Here is a 20255-nt window from a genome sequence, read left to right as displayed (position 1 = left end):
ACGGCACTCTACCGAGGGCCATAAAGTGAGACTCTGTCTCTACAAAAAAAAAAAATAAAAAATAAAAAATGTATTTCATGTGAAAACTTATCAAAACTCTTCAAGAACCAAATAAACAACTTGAGGTCTAATTATATTAGATCTCTCTTGGCATGTCATTCACAAGGCTTACTTTTGGTACTCGAAGCTTGAGAAAGTCATGAAGGAATAATAATTATCTCTAAATCATACATACGTTCAGGCCTCTGCCAACTAATATAATAAACAGAGCAATAACTGCTTTGCAAGAGCAGAAGGACGACACATGCTTACAGAAGTGAGTTTGTCACTTAGCTCAATGGGTATTCATCTGCATAGTGAAAGATACACCAGCAGGTACAGTGACACACAAGCACTGTGCCTCTCAAGACGTGAACAGCAGCTTCTCTGGGACGTGATTAGTAATTCACAGTGACACTCACACAAGGAGGAAACAAGTCAATGTTTCTGCTTAGTTGGTAAATTCTGTTTACTGGAATTATCTCCTCATTTCCGTAATCGATATACAAGACATGTGCCTTCTTCTGCAGCATGTCAACATCTCGTACAATGACTCGGTTCCAGGTCTGAAAGTGACACAAAACAGGCCTCTGCTTCCAAACAGCATTTCACAACCTTAGGTTAAACCCCCCCTCGACCAGTCTACACAGTGTGCACAGGAAAGGCAAAAGGCTACTCTTCTACTCTGAGATGTTAGAAAGACAACTTAATTCTCTAAAAATCTTGGTAAGAAATCCCTAAAATTGGGACACCTTAATATATACAACTATTCCAAAGCTATTTCTAGCCCACTAATGCCTCAGCTATACACATAAGCACGAGCTTGAAGACCAGTCTACAACCAGCAGTTTAGGAAGCTGTAAACAGAGGTGGACAGGTTAGGGCACGGAGTTAAGTAAACAGAACAGAGCGCTGAACCCTACAGTGAAACACTAGTGTGGCCAGACTCTGGCTCCAAGTCTTATGATGCGTCATTAACAGCTCTGGGACTGCTGAGCTGATATGACCAAAGTTAAGTTAAAACAATCTTCTCAATAATTCATTTCATTAGGGGTTACCTGATCAACAGTGTACTTGGCAACACAAATTTCCCCCTTAACAGGAATATAATCATCTTCACGCATCATATTTGCATATGTCTCTTTTAAGCTCGCAGAGAGTTGTTTCATGTATTCTAAGACTTCTGAAGAATATAACTGCACATAAAAGTCACTTGGGTGTTTGAATTCAGTAACTGTACCCTTTAAAAAACAAAAGATGTAATAATTCATGGGGAATGCAAGTAAATGTTAATTTTTTAAAGCTTTATAACTGACATAAAGTATTATAGAAAGGTTTTGTAATCTATTAATTTTCTGATACTTTGTAGCTACCCAGTGAACTGAAACTAAAAACAGGAAATGAAATAAAAAGTTCTTTGAATCTCTATCTACAGAGATGAAATGACAAATACCTTTATTTCCATGCTTTTCTTGAGCTGTAGACTTCTCAAATCAGACAACATTATTTTCTCAGGACAAAGGGCTACTTCTTTAGTAATTCCAAGTGGATAGTCTCTCTGGTTAAAAAAACACGTAAGTGAGTTGCTTATAAGTACAGGTTTCAATGATTCTGTAGCTATTTGCTAAAATCATGGCCATAACAGCCTGACTCTTATATTTAAATAAAAAAGCACAGACGTAGCGAAGGCCTCCAAGAGTTACTAAAACCCACTGCCCACAGGCAGGGTACACAGCACTGGGGGTAACCTAACACCAAGACTATGATGGTGAAGATAATGTTGAGTTTATTCTTTTTAAATGGGGGAGTTTTTTAAATTTGTATTTCAGTTTATGTTATGAATAGTTGAAGAAGCCAGATTCTGTTTTTTAGTAGAGACTCAGACCAGCAAGACAAAGCTAAAAATTATCCATAAGCATAAGTAGGACACAACAGATGTTTATCAGATTACAAATGACTTAGCCCATAGTCATCTAAATGGAAGAGAGCTATTAGCAGAAAAAATGTTCCTTCAACACTGAGGGTGCCAAAAAGATATATACACATTTTTAAAAAGGAAAAAATTGCATTATAATTATAATATTCAACATATATCAACATTTGTTATCCTGTATCTCTTGTAACTAATAAGTATTACAATTTTAATAGTTTTTTCTTAAAATATGTGTGTGTGTATATGGTGTATATATATATATATTTTTTTTTTGCACCCTCTGTAGATAACAGTTCCCTGTTAAGAGTGCAGAGCAAAAAATGTTCATCATCTCTATATATTAGAGAAATGCAAATCAAAACAACCCTGAGATATCATCTAACCCCAGTGAGAATGGCCCACATCTCAAAATCTCAGAACTGCAGATGCTGGCGTGGATGTGCAGAGAAGGGAACACTTTTACACTGCTGGTGGGACTGCAAACTAGTACAACCTTTCTGGAAGGAAGTATGGAGAAACCTCAAAGCACTCAAGCTAGACCTCCCATTTGATCCTGCAATCCCATTACTGGGCATCTACCCAGAAGGGAAAAAATCCTTTTATCATAAGGGCACTTGTACTAGACTGTTTATTGCAGCTCAATTTACAATCGCCAAAATGTGGAAACAGCCTAAATGCCCACCAATTCAGCTATTAAAAAAAATGGAGACTTTACATCCTTTGTATTAACCTGGATGGAAGTGGAAGACATTATTCTTAGTAAAGCATCACAAGAATGGAGAAGCATGAATCCTATGTACTCAATTTTGATTTCAGGACAATTAATGACAATTAAGGTTATGGGGGGGGAGAAGCAGAAAGAGGGATGGAGGGAGGGGGGTGGGGCCGTGGTGTGTGTCACACTTTATGGGGGCAAGACATGATTGCAAGAGGGACTTTACCTAACAATTGCAATCAGTGTAACCTGGCTTATTGTACCCTCAATGAATCCCCAACAATAAAAAAAAAAAAAAAAAGGAGTGCAGAGCACAAAACCAGGGAACATGGTGCCACAGAACCTACAAAGGAACTGTTAACTAGTCCAAATGATTTCACAATGAGACACAGCCATCTCAAGCCTTTAGAAAAAGACCTGAAATAAACAGTTATCAAAGACCCCCAACAGCCACCAAAATGTCATCAAAAGGGTATACATATTTACTTGACATAAAATGTGTTTTTAAGTAAACCCTGGTAAAATGTAGAAATAAGTACAGAATGTTTTATTTAGCTTAAGTCCTCTTAATTCAATAAAGAGGGTTTATTCTTTAAAGACAAAGAGTAAGCATGCCATACCTCATTTTTCACTTCCAGGTTCTTTGTTTCAAAAGGTGATTTATTATTTTCGAGTTTGTGGAAACTGAAATAAAGCAACTGATTATAAAAATTATACTACAGAGGCAATTAAGAATAGAGGCCATAAATCACAATTATGTTCAATTCTTTTTTTTCAACTTTGTTTATTCTCCCTGACTATATTCTAGTCCACGTAATTATGTTCAATTCTTAACTAACAAAATCTAGAAAGAGCAAAACAGCCTCTCCCAAAAGCTCTCCTCCCACCAGCGCTGGCTACACAATGGTCCACCCTGTGAGTACACAGCTGTACTCTCACCAAAGCCACTTAATAGAATAGGACAGTCACAATCTCCAAACCTCAGTCTTCTTATCTGTAAAACACAGATAATCCCTGTATTACCAGCATCAAGTTTGGAGTATCAAGTGAGGTTACATATGAAACTCTTTTGTAAACTGGGAAATGCTATGCCAGACTTATGTCTTTAAAAAATCACAACTCAAGAGACATTCAACAGTTCTGACTTATTAAAATCCAGGATAGCAGTTCACACCTATAATCCTATCACTCTGGGAGGCTGAGCCAGGAGGACTGCTTGACACCAGCCTGAGCAAGAATGAGAACCCCAACTCTACTAAAGATAGAAAATTAGCAAATTATAGTGGTGCACGCCTGTTGTCCCAGCTACTTGGGACGCCGAGGCAGAAGGATTGCTTAAGTCCAGGAATTCAGGGCTGTAGTGACCTCGGATCACATCACTGCACTCTAGCCCAGGTGACAAGGTAAGACCTTGTCTCAAAAAAAAAAAAAAAAAAGCCAGGAAAGCACAAATACATGATTGAAAGTACTACATAAAAAAATTAAAAACCTCGTTTAAGATTCAAAATTTTAAAACTATACTATCTAGTAAAATTATATTCATGAAAATTAAGTTTGTCAGAGCTGCTTTCTTCAGATCTGTACACTGTTAGACCTCAACAAATAATTTCTACATAGTGTGGCCTGCTCAACTAATGGACCCAGATTCTATCTGGAAAAAACTTTAAAAATAATCTCTACTGAATAAAATAGTCATGCACGAATGCTGACCTTGGCTGGACGGGTCTGCACACGATGCTGTGCACCGACCAGTCTCGTCTCTGACACACGGTGGAGCAGTAGTACGTCTGCTTGCACTGGGAGCACCTCAGCGAGCCTGGGGACACAATGGGAACAAGGATCTGAGGCTGAGACCGTAACATCTGCAAAGACCAGACTTCTCAATCATCATTCTGAACAGCATATCAAGAAGACTATTTGAAAAGGACTTTGCGGGTCATGGTTAAGTGTTAAGACTAAACTTTTCAAGCTCCCTCAAAATGCAGACCAAAAAGGACTCGCAACAGATGGAAACAAGAGGGAGGTCGGACTGTAGCCATACCTGACTTTCCTAAAATAAATTCTAGGCAGGAACACGAGAGAACTTTCTAAAGAGACAAATATTCTATTTCTTCTTGGAGCATTAAGTTTGTGCATGTCAGTGCATGTAAGATTTACCTAAAAAACTATAAAAAATAATGATCCAGGGGGGTGCCTGTGGCTCAAAGGAGTAGGGCGCTGGCCCCATATGCCGGAGGTGGCAGGTTCAAACCCAGCCCCAGCCAAGAACTGCAAAAAAAAAAAATAATAATAATAATAATAATAATGATCCAGTGTGGAAGCAGGAAGCATAGAAGATATGAGTAAAGTAGAACGGTAGGACGCTGACGGTGATTAAAGCCCAGAGATGGGTACTGGCATATGTACAATATTCTACTTACTCTTCATGTATTTAAAATTTGCCCTAATAAAACTACTTTTCTCATATAAGGAATAAGCCAATAGACACCTGAGAACAATGTGCTCACCAAACAGGCCACAGCGATGGCAAGTTCTTGACCGAAAAGGAGGTCCTAAGGAGTTGAAGAGCGCTGGATTATTTACGGACAAGGAATTCTCAACCAACTTGTGTAACTTTTTTGACTTTCCAAGAGGCACATTATTGCTGAGCTTCTATTAAGAACAGAGAATAGCAACATTAGAATTTCATAGTAACTTTTAAATACTAGATGTGGGGCTTTCTCTTCAGGTAAAATAGAAATGTTCTTTCCCTACTGCTCCTATTAAGTACAACTAAACTCCTTGAACTTATATATACGTAACAAACATATGAACAGTCTGAAAGAGAGGAGAGAAGGATGTGGGGGCAAGTTCTCTCGGTTTCCTTTTTGCCTCGTATATCCCAGGCTGGGTGCTGGAGAAGCCAGCAACCCCAAAACACCAAAAGACAATAAAGCCCCAACAAAAAAACCCTGCTCTCTAGCCTGGTGCAGGGCTGCATGCCTTTAGTCCCAGCTATTTGGGAGGCTGAGGCAGGAGATTTCCTTGAGCCCAGGAGTTTAAGGCTGTACAGTGTCAGGATCGCACCTGTGAACAGCCACTGCATTCCAGCTGGGCAACACAGTGAGATCCTATCACTTAAATTAAGAAAAAAACCAAAACAAAATCCTGTTCTCTAGCCAAGGGACTAGGAAAGAGGCAGGCTGCAAAACAGAAAACTTTTATCAATAACTTCTTGACTCCAGAAAACCAACACAGAAAATACCGTGCCCCACTCTTACCAGCAAAGGTAAGAGTGTGGGGCCTACACGTCTATCCTCATGAGGCTATAATAACACGCTCCAACCTGCTTACTGATATGGGATCAGAGAAGACCAACAGAAAAGGGTGCCAGCAGCTTATCCCTGGATAGAGGGAGGGTGACATGCCTTACTGTGAAGACCGCATGGGAAGATGGATTTCTACCTGGCAGTAATGAGGTACACCTTCCCCACCGGGGTGATGTCAGGGGAAGCCTAGTAGAGAGCCAGAACTTAGCACCACCACTGAACAGTAACTAGTCCTTCCCAACACCCCTACTTCCCTTGGGAAGGTGTGAGAGCAACGAGGTGTCATCTCATGAAGCATGAAGCAGAGAGCCTTTGCCAGACACTGGAGTCTTGATCTTGGGCTTCCCAGCCTCCAGCAATAAACTTCTGTTGTTTAGAAGTTTAAAAAAAGAAATAAAACCATCTCTATTTGCAGATGATGACTATGTACATAGAAAATTGTAAGAGATCTAAAAAAATTCCTAGAATGAGTTACTTCAGCAAGGTCACAGGATAAACACGCAAACACAATAACACTTCTGTATATTAATAATGAACGTGAGGACACAGGGAAATAAAAAGTGTAGTATTTACAATCATTCAAAACATGAAAATATTTAAGCGTAAATCTGGCAAAACACGTACAGAACTTGTAAGCTACAAGATGAAGACCATAAATGGAGAGGTACTGTGTTCATGGATTAAAGATGCAACACGGCGAAGAGGTCAATCATTCCTTAATTGACGTGCAGATTTAATGCAATTCCTGTTAAAATTTTAGGATGACTTTTTGTAGATTATTCTAAACTACACATATTGGAAGGCAAAGAAACAGGAATAGCTAAAGCAATTTTGAAAAAGAAAAATAAACTTGGAGGAATCACTCTTCCCCATTGGAGGAACCCCACTCTTCCTGGTACCGAAACAGGAAGACACACAGATCAATGGAAAACAATAGAGAACTTAGACTAGACCCACACAAATATGCCAATGATTTGACGAAAGTACAAAAGCAGTTCAACAAATGACACTAGAATCAATGAACATCTACAAGCCAAAAGAAAAAAAAAAGTAAACCTCAACCTAAGTTTCTTAACTTAAATTTATCAAAACTTAAATGTAAAATGTGAAACCATCAAACTTTTTCAGGGAAAAAAACCTGAACACTTTCAGGATCTAGAGTAGTGAAGGAATTTTAGATTTAACACCAAAAGTGTGACCCATGAAAGGAAAAAAAATGACCCTATTAAGAGAATGAAAGACAAGCTACAGAGTAACATAAAATGTTTACAAATTGCATACTCAACTAAGGACTAGAAGTTAAGACACACAAAGAACTTTTGAAACTCAACAGTAAAAAAAAAAAAAATCTGATTAGAAAATGCAGATAGAAAATATTACCCCAAAGACAATAAGCACATGAAAACACGGTTAGCATCACTGGAGGAAAACAAATTAAAACCACAATGAGATTACTACACATCGTGAAAACAGGACGCTTACAACACCAGATACTGGTTAGGACACAGAGAAACTGGATCAATAAGATGTTCTTACAGTCACTCTGGAAAATATTTGGCGGTTTCTTAAAAAACAAATTATGCAAAACTATACAATCTAGAAACGGCATCCCTTGCCATTTATCCTAAAGCACTAAAAATGTAGGTTCATGTAAAACCCTGTACATAAATGAATAAAGCAGTTTTAGCTTTAATAGCCAAAAAAATGGAAAACCACCCAAGTGTACTTCAATGGGTGAATGGCTGGACAAGTTATCAATACCATGGAATAGTACTCAGCAATACAGGATCGAGCCACTGACACATACAGCAACCTAGCTCAATCTATAGGGAACAAATGCAAAATGAAAAGGCCAATCTCAAAAGATTACACATTGCCTGTATGCAACGTTTCACACAACATTCTCAAAATGGAAAAACAGGAGAAATACAGATTTTATTAGTGGCTACCAGGGAGTAAGAAGGGGGTGGGGCAGAATGGAAGCAGATGGGACCCTTGTAGTGATGGAAACGTTTTGCATCCTGATGGTATCAATCCCAGTGTGATGTGGTCCTATGTTCTGTGGCACATCACCAGTGGGGAAAACTGGGCAAAGGTTACCCAGCATCTCCCTCTGTTATTTCTTACAACTGCACATGAATCCACAATTACTCCAAAAGAATAAGTTGTGGTTTCTTTTTAAAGGTCCTAGATTAAAGAAATTTGATCAAAACGATACTTACAAAGTGAATACTTCTTTATTAACAAAACACAAAAATATATTTAGAATATTTTATCCCAAAAGAAAATTGCAAAATAGATTTAAAAAAATAACTTACAGTATTTATTTCTTTGGGTGGTGAATTATTTCCAATTTTTAATGGTGACACTGAATTTCCTGGGGAAGAGAAAGAATTCCTAATAAAAGCCAAACAATACCTTTTATTCCTGATAATATAAAATAGCATAATTAGGTTGACATTCAAATTACAGGGGTAAGCCAGAATGGCTGTATAACTACACCATAAATAAGCAACATCCTATTTTTTTCTAGGAAAATAAAGATTTGTCTGAAATTTCCTTAACTACTGTTGCTCTCATGTACATAACGTTTCTCCATTCAAGGCAGCAGTTTTCAAAGTTTTTGGACTGAGAAGCCCTTTACGTTCTTAAAAATTGAGCCCCCCCCCCCAAGCTGTTTCTACATGGCTTATTTCTACCAATATTTACTACATTAGTAGTCCAACCTAAACTTAGTCATTTAAGGACAGGCATGTAATTAAGGCTCACACCTGTAATTCTAGCACGCTGGGAGGCCAAGGTGGGTGGATTGCCTGGGTTCACGAGTTTGAGACCAGCCTGAGCAAGAGTGAGGGCCCCACCCCCACCCCATCTCTAAAAAGAAAATAGCCAGGCATTGTTGCAGGTGTGTGTAGTCCCAACTACTTGGGCAGCTGAGGCAAGAGGATCACTTGAGCCTAAGAGTTTGAGTTGCTGTGAGCTGTGACGCCACAGGTGACAAAGTGAGAGTCTGTCTCAAAAAAATAAAATAATAATAAAATATTCATTTAAAAATGAATGCATTGGGCGGTGCCTGTGGCTCAGTGAGTAGGGCGCCAGCCCCCTATGCCGAGGGTGGCGGGTTCAAACCCAGTCCCGGCCAAACTGCAACCAAAAAATAGCCGGGCGTTGTGGCGGGCGCCTATTGTCCCAGCTGCTCGGGAGGCTGAGGCAAGAGAATCGCGTAAGCCCAAGAGTTAGAGGTTGCTGTGAGCCATGTGACGCCACAGCACTCTACCGAGGGCGGTACAGTGAGACTCTGTCTCTACAAAAAAAAAAAAAATGCATTACATGCTATTTTTTAAACTATCTTTTAAAGTAAAACATGGTGAGAAATTACATTTTTGCATATCTCTTTAATGTTTGACTCAAGAGGAGACAGGTGGATTCACATAATACACACTTCTGCATTCACTGTCATGGTATGTGGTCTGAAAAAAATCTGGCCTCACATAGTATTTGCAAAAAGGAGGAATATTTAATGTCCTTAGATGTTTGTAGATATTCTCCTTTAATATCACACCAAAACACAAATAGTACTTTAAGGGTTACAGTAGGTGCAATGTGGGCTCTAAAACCATCTCAATCAACTTTTCATGCTGTTACATTAGAATCCACTGATTTAACCTGCACTTTGAGTGATTTTTACCCACGCCTGACTGCAACACCATGCCCTGGTCATTTGGAAACGATTGGTTCACCAAGTCAGGCAGTTGCCAAATGTTTATCCATTCCATTATATAATACGCGACAGTATCACCTTGCACCTCAACAGAAAAGTCTAAGTACAGGGAAGTTCTTAAACTCAGAGAGGCAGACAAGTTTTCTGAAATCCCAATTTGCTTGAAGACGTGAGTTTTATCATTAACAAAATACTGCCAGCTGTTTTCCTTGAAGCAATAGGCTCACATTATTAATTTTTGAGAAGCCATAAACTAGTTTCATAGTAGGGCTGAGTACACTGGATGCTTTTTCTTCCATTCTTGAGATAGTTTACTAAGAAGAATATGTTCCAGCTATAAGGGTGTATGTGCCAGGAAGGCCAGGTGAACCAGTGTGATGAAAATGTGTCAAACGGTCTATAAAACCAGTGTCTGGTGCCCCATGATTGCATTAATGTACACAGCTATGATTTAATAATAAAAAAATTTTTTTTGGAGAAAATGCTTGCCAGATATAAAAGTCTGAAAACCCATTTGTCATTCTTTTCAAGTGAAAAGGATGTTCGGAGAAAAGTTTCCCCTCAGCTTACAACTCAACTATAACTTATGCTTTTTATACTTTCAGAATTCGTAAGTTAGGAGTAATTCCCATTGCACGATAACAGCTGTATAGAAAGATTGAGACTTAATAAAATCAATTAATTTTTACAGCTCCATCAAGGACATATTTAAGTGAAATTGGCATTTCTGGGCTCTATTTAACTTCAAGAATACGGCAATAAAAAGCTCAAGGACCATAGCCCAGGTCAGTGCTCCTGCCTTAAGCTGACTAATAAAGCCTTCACCCTTTACTGCTTGTTTTCATAGCATTAGTAAAGTCGGGAGAGCAAAAAAGGTAAATCATGTTTTAATGTTATTATAAAAATAGTTTTGACTTCTTGGGGAACCCCAGAGGCCCAAGGGCCACATTCTGAGAATTACATCATCACAATGTTACATCATCACGTCATATACAGTCAAAAAGGCCAAATTCCAGCAGATCCTATCCTCCTTAAAAGGCAAGTTTTAGGGGCGGCACCTGTGGCTCAAAGGGGTAGGGCACCGGCCCCATATGCCGGAGGTGGTGGGTTCAAACTCAGCCCTGGCCAAAAAAACTGCAAAAAAAAAAAAAAAAAAGGGCAAGTTTTAGGAGCCAGACACGATGGCTCATGCCTGTAATCCTGGCACTCTGGGAGGCCAAAGTGGGTGGACTGCTTGAGCTCAGGAGTTTGAGACCAGACTAAGCAAAAGTGAGATCCCTGTCTCCACTAAAAATAGAAAAAAATAGCTGGGCATTGTGGTGGACTCCTGCAGGCCCAGCTACTCAGGAGGCCAAGGCAAGAGGATTGCTTGAGTCCAAGAGTTTGAGGTTGTTGTGAGCTATGATGCTATAGCACTCTACCCAGCGCCACGGAGTGAGATTGTCTCAAAAAATGAAAATGAAAAAAAAGTTTTGGAATTGAGATTAATGAAATAAGACAAATCACATGAAATCAGTTTAAAATCTTAGATATAGTATTGTGAGTTACTGTATGCATACAATTTGCATGAAAGTTTAAAGATATGGCAAATCTTTAGAACACCCACTTAAAAAGTTAGAGCATTTCCTTTCTACATTCCTAATATAGCTCTTTGTGGGGGGAAAAGCTCATTTGCAGATCCCAAGAATCCTTTCTATGATCAATCACATTAGAAGTAACTTCTTGATATCTGATTTTTCCTTCTAAACAATGAAATGCAAATACTGTAAAGTACTCATTTGCCTTTTCTGTTAACGGCCCACTTGTGTGCGATTGTACACCAAGGCTGTCCAGAGAGTTATGAAAAATAGTATTAACGGTGGCTGGACACTTTCTGGGCAGCCCTCGTATCCTTGTGCTAAGTGACAGAAAGCATCAGAATCAAAAGTAATAGGAAGGCTGTGGTTTTCACTCACCTGTTGGTAATTTCTTCCTGTCTCCTTTATAGCCAAACACTTCCCCATTGATGCCATTAAGGTTTGAAGATACTGAACTGTCTTCTTGAGTAGCCAAATACTGTTTTGTTGGCTCACAAAGCAAAAAATTTTTCTTTTTATTTCCGTTCTCTGGGCTTTTCAACCTGAAATTAGGATGGTTAGGATGTGCTCCAGGACTTCTTAAAGAATCATGTGGCGGAAGCTTGCTTTCATTTTTCTCAAAATTAAATGGTTCTGTCACTTTACAAGTAGATGCTTCCAAATTATTTCTTGACATCATATTAAGTGGCAACTTAACATTCATAGAGGTCTAAGGAAAGAAATGTATTTAAGAGGCAACTTTTAATTTCAAAAGTAGAACTGCAGGCTCAGATGACTTCTTTCAAATGCTTACGTAACAGGTCATTCTTACAAACAATTCCAAAGCAGACATAACCAAGACAATACCGTCCACCCTATGAAGTACAAGAAAAGAAAATCCTCCAGCAATTAGTACAGACTCCAAATTCAGCTGAATTTAAGAGACCAAGAAGAGATCAACTCAAGAAGAAACCAGAAGGGTAATCCCAGAGTTCAATTTTTTACTTTTAAAAGCTTTTGAAGCAACAGCAATAGAAAGGTCTTTCATGTTTTAAAAGAAATATTTCCAATCTAAACTCTACACCTTCAAGACAAAATACAATAGCAGTTACTGTTTCAATTGGGTCATCACCTACCTCAGAACTCGCTCCCCTCTCCTCTTTATGCTACACTGAGTCCTTGAATATGCTGCACTTACCACCCAGAAGACCCTGCCTCTCTCATCTGCCTGATCATCCTGTCACACTTCTCAATCCCCCTCAGCTGACCAGTTCCCTTTGGTTTTCCCCAGCCCCCTGCTTTGATAATCTCCAGCTGAACTAGTATAAATGGCAACTTGTACCTACTGCTTTTAAGGACCTGTGTGCACCTTTCTCCACTGTAAGCTTTCTGTGTTTAATCTCTCACAAAATGCCTCTGATAAATCTCTATCCAGCAAGGATGCTGGTGTGTTGTTTTTCTATCACTCTTAAAAAATACTAAGTGCCCTGCCTAGGAGGGATAATTAATGTGACAAACAACTCTTCCTTATGAAGTAGTGACTCTAGCCTTATCTGCAAACTGCAGGCAAAACTTCTGCTTACTCTCCCCAAACTGCTGGGAATTGGAGTGAAAAAAAGGCGAAACTAGCAAGAATACTGATATCTAGATATTGTTTAAGACGATTTTAAATGGAAAATAAATAAATTGCAGAAAAACTCTCCCTGTTGGTATCCCAAGACTTCCATCTCATTTCTTCTTTTAAACTAGACCTAACCTAATCCAGTGACAATACAGAAAATATAATGAAGCTTAAGAAAATAGGCACACACAAAGGTGGAGAACTCTCAGTGAACCAGATACCGGGAATATCCCTAACAGAAGGAGTGCAGGTGGGGAGCAACCGTGAGGGACCCCACAGCTGCCAGGGGAAGTACACCTGTACTACTAAGCGTGCCTAAATTGAAGGAACAGACTTGGAACTGCAATGCTTCATACAATAAGACGGTAATATTGTTAAATTTCAAAACGAAAATAACCTCCGGCGGCAACTGGCTGGGAGTGGGGACGTGAACGCTGAATAACTCTAGACGCTGAACAAGAAATACAAATAATGTGCATTCAAATACTATAGAAACTGCCAGTAGAAGCAGAATGCGTATCTTTAAAATCACAGAATAAAAAAAGTCTTTATCTAACAGAAAAAAATAGTAAAGTCACGTAAATAGAAAACATCAACCCAGATGACAAAACCAAGCTCAAGTGAGTATCACGAAGTTAGTCTCAATTAAAAAAAGAAAGAAAAAAATAAAAAAAAGACAGACTCAAGGAGGAAAGACATTCAGCAACATGTTCGGCACAAAAGGCACACTTTTTTTTTTTTTTGTAGAGACAGAGTCTCACTGTACCACCCTCGGGTAGAGTGCCGTGGCGTCACAGCTCACAGCAACCTCTAACTCTTGGGCCTACGCGATTCTCTTGCCTCAGCCTCCCAAGGAGCTGGGACTACAGGCACCCGCCACAACGCCCGGCTATTTTTTTGTTGCAATTCGGCCGGGGCTGGGTTTGAACCCGCCACCCTCGGCATATGGGGCCGGCGCCCTACTTACTGAGCCACAGGCGCCGCCCAAAAAAGGCACACTTTAAAACAAAATTATACGGCAGGGCTGAAAATAAAAGGACCAGTTATGTGCTGTGCAAATAACTAAAAGGTAGAATGTCAACTGCAGATAAAATTGAACTATAGGTAGAAAACATTGAGACAAAGGAAGATATTTCACACCTATTTACAAAAAAGCATTCTAAGGACACAGGAAGCAGTCAGGAATCTCTGAGTCACAATGATGATGTTTTGAGACAGTAAAGCAAAAACCAGTTAAAGAAATTCAATCCACAACATTGAGGACACACCTACCTGCCTTAGACCTTACTAGACAAGCCATAGTAAACACCACCTCAGCAACACAACACTCTAGATTTAACAGGGACCAATACAACCAAGAACATTAATTTTTCCAACACTGAGCACACACTGGACTACAAAGACTGCTTCAACTAACTTCAAAAAACCACAAGTATGATACAGGCCACTTTCAAGCATCGCAATATACAGAAATCTCCAGGACAGATTCTGCTTCCCAGCAATAAGACTTCAACAACCACAGTAGAGGGGGGAAGGGTTTTGGGGGTTGTTTTCATTTAAAAGTAGTTGTAAAAAAAAAAAAAAAATCACTAAAGAAATGATAGCAAACCTGACCACACGAACAATTAAAAGCTTACTAAAAATAGCAAACAGGCCAGAAAATAAGTATTACCACCAAGATGACAAATTTGATACCTTTTCAAAAGTGGATAAATATTGAAAGCATTCAGATACTTCAGCAGACGCCATGGTTGACTGACTCAAATGCCATCTAACCTCTGATGTGCCAGCTAGAGTTAGTGGCAATACTGGTCACAATGTGCGTTTTCCTGAGGGGGCCTTGTGGGAAAGCTCTACCCTTTCCTGATGAGCGGGGCCAGGCGTGGCTAGCAGGGTGCCTCCCTTCTGTCTTCCTGCTATGTGGCCCTAAGGCCTGGAGACAAACCACCCATTCAGGAAGCAGTGGGCACACACTCGGGATGATGGGAAAGAAAACGCAGAGCTGAGTCGCCACTCCAGCTCCGGTCTGCCCAGGCTTGCCACAGCATCAAATAAGCCCGGGCAGTTTTCTATGATTTGCAGCCTAATTGGTGCAGATACCAATAAAATAAATGAACAAAAGGCAGGAACGGAAAACAGAAAGGATGAAGATTAGTTGAGACATATCAGAGGGAAAACATTCAACCTCATCTAGAGTTAAAGAAATTCCAACCGAAATCCATATGGATTATTTTCTGTTGGCACAGGTGCAATTAAAAAGGACACTCAATGGAAAAGGAAAAAAAAAAAGAAAAAAAGAAAAAGAAAGGACGCTCATCACTGAAGGAAGCACAAATCATAATATGCTCTGTCTCAGAAGCGGTATGGCAATACACATGCATCTAAAGGGTTTTAAAAAACATTCTTAGCCACCGACTTGGTAACTTTATTTCTGGAAATCATTCCAATAAAGTAACCCTAAATGCCAAAAAGTTCTGTATGTATTAATATCCATTTAAAAATGGCCAAAAGCAGTGGCGCCTGTGGCTCAAGGAGTAGGGCACTATGCCAAAGGTGGCAGGTTCAAACCCAGCCCGGTCAAAAACTACAACAACAAAAAAAAAATGGCAAAAAGGAAAAAGAAATAGTTAACTGTGAAGCCTCTACAAAATAGACTATTAATCATTCAGAATCCTAGCTTTCAAATACACTGTAAAATGTCTGTTACCCTGGCAAATGAAAAATTAGGGGAAAAAAAATCTGTATATTTGATGTGATTTTAACTGTAAAAGAAAATAGAGGGCGGCGCCTGTGGCTCAAAGGAGTAGGGCGCTGGCCCCATATACCAGTCGGTTCAAACCGGGCCCCGGCCAAAAACTGCAAAAAAATTAAAAAAACAAAAACAAAGAAAATACCAAACTCTGTATAAGAAAAAAGATGAATTTTAAAGAACAATGAATATTCTGGCGTAGGTGGGTTGATGAGGAAACTTTCTCACTGTTCTTTTCATCTTCTAAATTATGTTAAAGAATGAATTGCTTTTATAGAAAAAAACATTTTAAAGATTCAAGTATCACTTAATACTAAATGATAGTATTTTTTTCTCAGAGTGGTTAATTCTAAACCAAGGATGTATTAATATTTAAATCATACAACTAGGTATAGACACCTTCATCTCAAGACACCAAGCAGGAGGACCCTCAACCTGTCATGTGTGACTCCTGAGAGTTGCTCCCTTTGTGTCGTGTCCTTACTTGGTAACTTAGGCTGCAAGTCAATCCACAGTCACCTATAGACAATTCTGTCTTCTGGATTTTAAGTTGCTTGAGTTCAGGAATTCTCATTTTAAAAAATAAACACAAAACACCTCTGATTTCCCACAGCATCCAAGATGGTGCTTTGAACAATTAGGCATTCGAAAGATATTCATATGATAACTATTTAAAATACACTACTTTGCTGTTTTCATGTCAACCTGGACAGGGGAGATGAAACCCACTGTTGGAAACAACATCTGGCAGTCTAAAGTGGAAAATTACATCATGCTATGAGATTTACTGAAATTTAAGGACAAAACTTCAACAATAGCAACTCTTTTAAAAGCCAAGTTTTAGGAAATATATTTGCCTTTAAAACAACATCCGTCTTCGACTCATTGTGAAGTTAAAGTGGCAAAGAGGATTTAAGCTTAAAATACGGTGGAGTATTTAGGTTTCAAAGACACATCACTTGCCTCACCCTATTTAGCAATTTTCATTGCAACACCCAGGGCAAATAGACATCTAGACCTGTTCTAGGACTAGAAGTGTCTTCCTTTCATTTCATTCAATTGCACTCCAATCCTCTTTGTGAAATAGTTCTCTCGTCAAGAGACTCACTCCTGTTGCTGCCCTGCAACCACAGTCTTCCCAAATACCTGAACAAGCCTTTAGGACCCCTTCCTCCAGGTCCTTCACCTGCTCATATGACATCTTCCAGACTCTTCATGATTGTGAACTTTCTCTAGTTCATCAGAGACCCTCTTAAAGATAGGACTCTCATAACAGCACAGGACCCAGATGCGGGCTGACAACCAGTTACCAGGAGAGTTGAGATATCCCTGACTCTGAACACTACTTCCATTTATGCATTAGTGTTTGGAGCAGGCAGCCAGGAGTCCACATTAAACTTTCAGTCACCTAAAACCTTTTGGAATTTAATGTTTAAAATGTGTAACTATCATATTATTATATTTACTTTCATTTGTACAGTTCTGTGAATTTTAACTCTTACAGTTCTATGAATGTAAACATACAGATTTATGTAACACCACAACTGAGATACAAAGCAGGCTTGTAAGGCTGCATTTTAACATTCAAAACACCTGTAAGACTTTGCAGTTATTCCTACCTGGCTTCACCTTGTGAGAACCACTAGGAATATCTGAATCTCAAGTTGACAGGCCCTGTGGCATACTGCTGTGATTCCCAATCTCAGGCTGCAGACCTCAGATAAAAAGATGTGACAGAAATTGCTGCAAGGTTCCCAAAACCTCAGGGGCTGTTCTCACTCTGTTCCCGCATATATAATATAATCCACTATTTTTTTTGACATCCTATGCTGGTGATGAATAAAAATGCATTTAATGATCTTGGAATCCACCGTAATTAGTTATGTTCTTATTTAGTTAAAACAAGAAGTTAATTAGAGTCCCAATACTTCTGTCTATAGAAGGCATCCTTATTTTCTCAGAATTGGGGATCACTGGTGTAATAAAAGAGCTGAGGTCTGAAAGTGACTAATTTCTGTGGTTCTACAGGTAAAAAATGTGGTCTGAGCTTTGTGCATCTTTTTGTTCTGTGCTTCATGCTTTGATCCCAGTAAGACCTGACACTCCCTAGAGCAGACCCTCTTTTTCTTACCGCCCTCGGTAGAGTGCCATTGATGTCACACGGCTCACAGCAACCTCTAGCTCTGGGGCTTAGGCGATTCTCTTGCCTGAGCCTCCAGAGAAGCTGGGACTATAGGCGCCAGCCACAACGCCCAGCTATTTTTTTGTTGCAGTTTGGCCGGGGCCGGGTTTGAACCTGCTACCCTCGGTATATGAGGCTGGCGCCCTACTCACTGAGCCACAGGCCCTGCCCAGAGCAGACCCTCTTTAACTCCTCTGAAATCTCCCCCCACCTTCTCTCCTGCTGCTGGGAGCATGCTAGGAAACACTGTAAGGTAAACTATTTCTTTTCCCACCAGGAAACCACAGCCTAAAGTGCTTTTAATATCAAAAGTGCACGCAGAGGTAATACTTAGCTGCAGTATTTTTCCTTCTCTAATGTTTTCTTTGGTCTTCCTGGTAACACCATGCATCCAGTGAGAGCCATTCTTTTACTCAGAGGAAACATTCTGTTTTAAAGCTACAAAGCTCAATGGTTCAGGCTTTGAAGGCAGCCAGATTCAAGTCTCAACTTCCTCATTCGCTATGCTATCTTGGGCAAATCACTTCATCTTTCCAGGATTCAGTGATTGTAAAATGTGCACATCCTCATCATGAGGACTAAAGGAGAGACGATATAGCACAGTGGCTTTCTACTCCACCCTTAGACCACTCCTAAACACGCACAGCAATTTCTTTCATTCACGTGGAACCCATTTGCAAGTTTAGGATAGAAACAACTTGAGGATTAAAGCATTCTTCTCTCCTTCCCACAGAAGGGAGATTTGGGGAGCTGAAATAAATGGCCAAGCCCCTCCTGCCAGCACCACCAGCACCTTACACAGTTGAAATGAATGCAGGCTAGATTTCACCACAGTACCCTGGTGCCCCACTAAGGGAATTGAAACATCAGTTCTCTAGGTTCATAGGCCCAGCAGGGCAAACATTTGTATCAGGGGCCCTAGTGCAAGAAAAGCCAGTGGCACTCAGCCAACAAGATATAAACATTAAATGAACCAGCACCAGCTTATCCATATAAGTGATGCCCTGGGGCATTTTCCTTTCCTATAGGAGGTAAGAGGGGTCAGGGGAAAAAGTGTCTAATAAAGTATTAATATTGCTTGTACCGTAGCTTTAAGTTAAATGGAGTCACTGAATCTACAAAGTTCCTTTTAGAGAGGAGAACGCTCACATTTTGCGGAGTTATGCCTGGAAGGGCTATTTCCAAACTCATTGCGGTGCCTCAGCTTTCCGTGCACCCTAATTCTTGCACTAACCACTCCTCCAACCAAAACAGAGTCCTCCCACACCTTAACCTCTAACCCTAGATCTGCCCTTCCCAGACAAGGCTCCAAAGTCTCCACCTTCCATCCTCTCTCCATTTGCAGGCCCCTGGTACCCGCTCAACGCCCGACTTCAACGCCCGACCTCAACGTCCAGCGCCCAACGTCTGGCCCCCAACGACCCAAGCCCCGTAGCCCTCATGCAGCCCCTCGCCCGGCCCTATGACTCTCGAAACACTGACCTGGAAAGAGGCGAAAGGGCCACTGACCCCGACCTGTCTCTGAAGGCGGGCCGTGGTGGCGACTGCTGATTCCCCAAGCCGGGCCGCCTACGTGCTCTCCCAGCGCTCACTTGGCCTCCAAAGCCCAGCAGGCCCCGGGTCCCAGCGTGGCGCCTGCGCAGTCGGCGCCCACGTGCGCCCAGCGGCGTCCACGTGCAGTTTCTGAGTTCCAGGCAAGCTGAGCACGGCCCTGGCTCTGCGCTGGGTTCTCCACAGTTTGTACTGTGGTGTGGTGTGGAGGCTGCGGGCTCAGCAAGTGCCTATGCGGAAACTATAATCTGCGTCTTGGAGCTTCTTGTAGAAAAGTGCCCCAGGCAACTCCGTGGGCAGACAGACTTTGAGCGCAAAGCAGCACAGGGTTTCCGCAGTGTCACTTGGGTCTCCTTAGCCACTTAAAGGTCCAGATTAATCCGCTGCCTCTAAACAGGAGGTAGTGGAAAACAAATCACAGGTGATATTATCTCTGGTTCTTGGAAATAAACCAGGTGATATCGCTCGTTCTCTCCTTTTGGCTGGGCTGGGTTCGAACCTGCCACCTCCGGTACATGGGGCTGGTGCCCTACTCCTTTGCGTCACGAGCGCCGCCCCCATTTATCCTATTTTTCTTGTTGTAAACTGAATCTCAATCAAATGCTTGATGTGAGAAATTTCTCTATAAAATTCTATGTAATAAATGCAGATGGAAAAGGTAGCCTACCATCATTTTGCAAACCCTAATGAAATAATGGAGGTAATATGAGTCTAGATCAAATGCTTGATGTGAGAAATTCTGGTACTTGGAAACAAAACACAGGTGATATCTCTCGTTCTCTTTTTCTCTTCCTTGGAACTTTTCTAACAAATTCAGAATGGGATCTCAGTGTACCCACCACTCATTTCCAACATTATTAGTTTATTATCAGTCTTGTCT

The 20255-nt window shown here is 40.5% G+C and overlaps 1 protein-coding gene across 1 annotated transcript in view; it reads right to left on the bottom strand.

The window, feature by feature from the left end:
- Window positions 1-11996, bottom strand: part of TDRD1 (tudor domain containing 1) — a 38490-nt gene extending 26494 nt beyond the window's left edge. The window contains exons 1-8 of the mRNA XM_053584225.1: window positions 11672-11996; window positions 8314-8372; window positions 5195-5339; window positions 4398-4503; window positions 3308-3371; window positions 1493-1597; window positions 1098-1280; window positions 462-605 (exon numbers count right to left, since the gene is read on the bottom strand). Of these exons, the coding sequence (XP_053440200.1) occupies window positions 462-605; window positions 1098-1280; window positions 1493-1597; window positions 3308-3371; window positions 4398-4503; window positions 5195-5339; window positions 8314-8372; window positions 11672-11996 (1131 nt within the window). The remainder of the gene's footprint in view (window positions 1-461; window positions 606-1097; window positions 1281-1492; window positions 1598-3307; window positions 3372-4397; window positions 4504-5194; window positions 5340-8313; window positions 8373-11671) is intronic.
- Window positions 11997-20255: the final 8259 nt, after the last annotated feature.

The sequence above is a fragment of the Nycticebus coucang genome, chromosome 3 (assembly GCF_027406575.1).
Source record: "Nycticebus coucang isolate mNycCou1 chromosome 3, mNycCou1.pri, whole genome shotgun sequence".
Classification (NCBI taxonomy): domain Eukaryota; kingdom Metazoa; phylum Chordata; class Mammalia; order Primates; family Lorisidae; genus Nycticebus; species Nycticebus coucang.
Note: the sequence above shows the minus strand (reverse complement) of the source record. Positions and strands in the feature narration are given on the sequence as shown.